This window comes from Cebus imitator, unplaced genomic scaffold, assembly GCF_001604975.1.
Source record: "Cebus imitator isolate Cc_AM_T3 unplaced genomic scaffold, Cebus_imitator-1.0 Scaffold537, whole genome shotgun sequence".
In the NCBI taxonomy this organism is placed as follows: domain Eukaryota; kingdom Metazoa; phylum Chordata; class Mammalia; order Primates; family Cebidae; genus Cebus; species Cebus imitator.
The window spans coordinates 1,392,050-1,397,247 of record NW_016107852.1 but is presented as its reverse complement, the minus strand read 5'-3'; the positions used below and the strand labels follow the sequence as shown (position 1 = coordinate 1,397,247).

General features: G+C 39.7%; 1 protein-coding gene across 3 annotated transcripts in view; it reads right to left on the bottom strand.

The window, feature by feature from the left end:
- Positions 1-233: 233 nt before the first annotated feature.
- Positions 234-5,198, bottom strand: part of PPEF2 (protein phosphatase with EF-hand domain 2) — a 41,097-nt gene continuing 36,132 nt past the window's right edge. For all 3 annotated transcript variants that reach the window (XM_037733561.1, XM_037733559.1, XM_037733560.1), the window contains 2 exons: positions 4,247-4,334; positions 234-997 (listed from right to left, as the gene is read on the bottom strand). In XM_037733561.1, coding sequence (XP_037589489.1) covers positions 744-997; positions 4,247-4,334 — 342 coding nt within the window. In that variant the 3' untranslated portion in view covers positions 234-743. The remainder of the gene's footprint in view (positions 998-4,246; positions 4,335-5,198) is intronic.

Below are 5,198 nucleotides of genomic sequence, written 5' to 3'. Positions count from 1 at the left end.
GTTTGCTGCACCTAACAACCCGTCATCTAGGTTTTAAGTCCCACATATATTAGGTATTTGTCCTAATGCTCTCCCTAGTGTTACTTCTGATAATGAAAAAGTGGAAACAATATACATGGTTAACAATTGGAGAATGGCTGCACAGATTATAGCACATCCACTTCGAAGAAAATTATGTGAGCATTAAACTCATAATCATGGAGAATACAGAGTCACAAGGGAAACATATGGGAAAGGGTTTACAATTAGATGTGAATTTAGTTTTTAAAAGCAGAACATCAAATTATATCAACACTACAGTAACAAGTAAGAAAAACTAAATAATGAAAAAAATCCATATGTTTGAGTCATGGCATTACAATACAATTTTTTTTTATAGCTTTCCTTTACCAATCTGACATTTTCAAGATAATAAATAAAAAGTATAAAATAAAAACAAAGAGGGAGTTGAATTATCAGTGGTTCTTAACTAGAGTGGACTTTAGAATTTAAAAACACTATACCTAAGTTCAGCTTTGTGAAGATTGTGAGATGGGGTTGGGGCACCCATATACTTAAAACACATACATACACAACACCCCACCCCAACCCACCCCTCCACACTGAAACACACAGGTGATTCTGATGCATATAGGTAGGCAAATTTTCAGTTTAAACTTCCACATGGAGAATAAGGGAGATACTCCAGTGAGAAGCTGGGCATTGCCTGCGAGGCACTGTGGGTGATGAAGACCAGGCTGTTCTTAGCATGTACCTGGACTGCTGCAGCCACTGTCTTCAGCATTTGTAGCTTGTGGGCATTCTGAGGCATCACCCTCTGGGCAGGTTTTCTCCACAAGGCGGAAGGCCTCCAGGAACTCATTGATATCGATGTTGCCATCTTTGTTGAAATCAATGCTCCGAGCAAGGTCACAGATGCAATCATCTGTAACGTCTATATTCATATGAGAGCTGAACAGCTTCCAGGTTTGCCTGAGCTCGTCCAGTGAGATAAACCCTTATCAGAGAGAGGAAATCACTTCAGTGCGTTAGTCCAGTTTTGAATGTTCGTTTCCTCGGACATTCTTACAAGGACACGTGCTCCCTACTGCTAAACAGAGAGACACCCAAAGTCTAGTATTTAGTTTAAACTCCCAAGAGAATCACACAAAACTCTGACTCACCAGTGATTTTTAGCTGGGAGCAATTTTGCTCGCCTCCCTCCTGGAGACATTTGGCAATGTCTGGAGCCAGTATTGTCTGTAATGACTAAGATGGGGGTGAGGTGCTACTGGCATCTGATAAATAAAGGCCAGATGTGCTGCTAACATCTTACAATGCACACGATGGACCCCAAAACAAAGAATTATCTAGCCCAAAATGTCAACATTACCACTGCTGAGAAGCACTGCATTTAATCATCTCAGGCATATGCTAATTTATTCTGGCCATTAAAATCCTTTGGACCCATACATCTAGAGTCAATTGATGTTTTACAGGGGTCCCAAGATCATTTAATGGGGAAAGAATAGTTCTTTCAACAATGATGGTGGACAAGCAGATATTCACATGTAAAAAGAGTAAAGTTAGACACCTACCAAACACTATATAAAAAAACTAACTCGATATGGGTCAAAGACCTAAATGTAAGAGCTAAAACTATAAAACTCTTCAAAGCAAACATAAATGTAATTCTTTGTGACCTTAGATTATGCAACAGTTTTATAGCTTAAAAAAAGCTATAACATCAAAAGCGTAAACAACAACAACAAATAAATTGGACTTTTTCAAAATTAAGAACTTTTGGGCATCAGGCTGGGCGCAGTGGCTCATACCTGTAATCCCAGCACTTTGGGCAGCTGAGGCGGGTGGATCATGAGGTCAGGAGTTTGAGACCAGCCTGGCCAATATGGTGAAACCCCGTCTCTACTAAAAATACAAAAATTAGCTGGGTGTGGTGGTGGGTGCCTGTAGTCCCAGCTACTCAGGAGGCTGGGGCAGAAGAATTGCTTGAACCCAGGAGGCGGAAGTTACAGTGAGCCGAGATTGCAACACTGCACTTCAGTCTAGATGACAGTGAGACTCAGTCTCAAAGAAAAAAAAAAACAAAAATTTTGGGCATCTACGGACATTACCAAGAAAGCAAAAAGACAATCCACAAAATCAGAAAAAAAAAATTGCAAAGTATATGTTCGATAATGTCCTAGTATCCAGAATATATGAATAATTCTTACAAATCTAATAAAAAGACAAATAGCCCAATTTAAAACTGGACAAAGGATTTGAATAGACATTTCTCCAAAAGAGATATACAAACGGCCAATGAACACATGAAGATGTTCAACATCGTTAGTTATTAAGGAAATGCAAGTCAAAACTATAATGTGATAATTTACACCCAGTAGAATGGGTATAATAAAAACCAAAAAAAAAAAACCAAAAAACCCACAAAAAACAAAAATAGAAAATCACAAGTGCTGGTGAGGATGTAGAGAAATTGGAACCCTCATACATTGTAGGTGACAATATAAATAGGCACAGCCACTGTGAGAAAAAATTTGGTAATTGCTCAAAAAGTTAAACATAGAATCACCATATGACCCAGCAGTTACACTCCTAGGTATATACCTAAGAAAACTGAAAACGTATATTGACACAAAGTCACACATGAATGTTCATAGCAGCATTGTTCATAATAGCCAAAAGTAGAAACAGGCCAAATGTCTATCAACTAATGACTGTTGCCATTAGTAAATAAAAGTTTTGTCCATGCAATGGAATATTATTCAGCCATAAAAAAGGAATGGAAAAACTGATACTGCTGCAACATGGATGAATCTTGAACATATTCTAGGTGAAAGAATCCAGACATCAAAGGCCATATTTTGCATGATTGCATTTATATCAAATGTCCAGAATAGGCAAATCCATAGAGACAGAAAGATTAGAGGTTGCCAGGTGGAGGAGGGATAGGGAATGAGGAGTAATTGCTAATAGGTATGAGATTTCTTTCTGGGGTGATTAAAATGTTCTAAAATTAGATAGTGGTGATGGTTATACACACTTGTGACTATACTAAGAACCACTGAATTGCATACTTTAAACAGGTTAATTATATGGTTTGTGAAGTGTACCTCAAAAAAAAAAAAAAAAAAGAACAACCCAGTAATAATGTTGCGAAAAGGCCTTTGGACCATTGGGAGAACAGAATGAGAATATACAGGACCTCAGTGTACATTTTTAAAATAACTTCCTGTGAATCTATAATTACTTCAATTTTTTTTTTTTTTTTTGAGACAGAGTCTTGTTCTGTTGCCAGGCTGGAGTACAGTGGTGCAATCTTGGCTCACTGCAACCTCCGCCTCCTGGGTTCAAGCGATTCTTCTGCCTCAGCCTCCCGCGTAGCTGGGACCACAGGCGAGTGCCCCCATGCCCAGCTAATTTTTGTATTTTTAGTAGAGACGGGGTTTCACCATGTTGGCCAGGATGGTCTTGATCTCTTGACCTTGTGATCCGCCTGCCTTGGCCTCCCAAAGTGCTGGGATTATAGGCATGAGCCATGGCGCCTGGCCAATTATTTCAATATTTAATGTTAAAAAAAATATTTTGGGAGTGAGATTGCAAACGCCTTTCTGTTCTAGGCACTTTTCATTACTCTGTGGCTATCCTTGATGGAACTGTAAAGGATATCACATCTTTTTTTTTTTTTCTTTTTTTGAGACAGAGTGTTACTCTGTCACCGAGGCTGGAGTGCAGTGGCATGATGTCAGCTCACTACAACCTCCACTTCTGGGTACAAGCAATTCTTCTGCCTCAGCCTCCCAAGTACCTGGGATTACAGGTGTGTGCCACCGTGCCCGGCTAATTTTTGTATTTTTAGTAGAGACTGAGTTTTGCCATGTTGGCCAGACTGGTCTCGAACTCTTGACCTAAGGTGATTCACCCTCCTCGGCCTCCCAAAGTGCTGAGATTACAGGCAGGAGCCACTGTGCCCAGAGGATATCGCATCTTCTAATAATTATTATTCCTTATAAGAAGCTCTCATTCAGTTTGTCTTCATTCTTCTCTGCCCCACCTCTTTTTCTATGGCTGCTTATGCTACTCAAGTGCTTTACTGGTTTCTGCCATTTATAAGCACTAATCTTCTTACCTTGCTATCCACATGCCTGAGTGGAGATGAATGAGGATGAATCAGGAAGCAGACTAAAGGGTTTGAGGTAAAATACTTGCAGTGCATCAAAAGTGGTAGAATAATGAATGCTCTTACCTGAATGATCACTGTCTATGATCCTAAAAATGGTCTCCAGGTTGGATCGGTTTCGATACAGTGTTTCCAGCAAACTTGATTGTATGTTCTGCAAGAAAAATTTCATTTACCTCCTTCGTCATATGTTTAGGCTTGTTCCAATATATAATTAACACACAATCAACCCTGACGATCACACATTCTTGTAAAAATCTGAAAATATTTTGCCATCCCTCCATTCCCTCTACCCCGTTCAGCCCACCAAATAATCTAGTGGTTTAAGCGGCACCTCCTCCATGATGAAAATCTTCTAAAATTGACTGTGGTGATGGTTGCACATACAGGTTATGTATCCCTTGACTGAAACACTTGGGACCAAAAGGGTTTTGGATTTTGAATTTTTTTGAACATTATAATATTTACCTGTACATAATGAGATATCTTGAGTGTGAGACCCAAGTTTTATTTGTTTGTTTGTTTGTTTTGAGACAGAGTCTCACTCTGTCGCCCATGCTGGAGTGCAATGGCACGACCTTGGCTCATTGCAACTTCTGCCTCCCTAGGTTCAAACAATTCTCTGCCTCAGCCACCTGAGTAACTGGAATTACAGGAGCCCACCACCATGTCCAGCTAATGATTTTTTGTGTTTTTAGTAGAGACAGGGTTTCACTATCTTGGCCAGGCTGGTCTTGAACTCCTGACCTCGTGATCCACCTGCCTCGGCCTCCCAAAGTGCTGGGATTACAGGCGTGAGGCACTCTGTCCAGCTGGGACCCAAGTTTAAACACAAAATTACTTTTTGTTTCATATACACCTAGCCTGAAGGTAATTTTATAAAATATGTTTTAATAATCTTGTGCATTAAACAAAGTTTGCATACACTGAACCATCAGAAAGCAAAGGTATCAGATGTGAAGTTTTTCACTTGTGGCATCACGTTGGCCCTCAAAAAGTTTTGGTATTTGGAGCATTT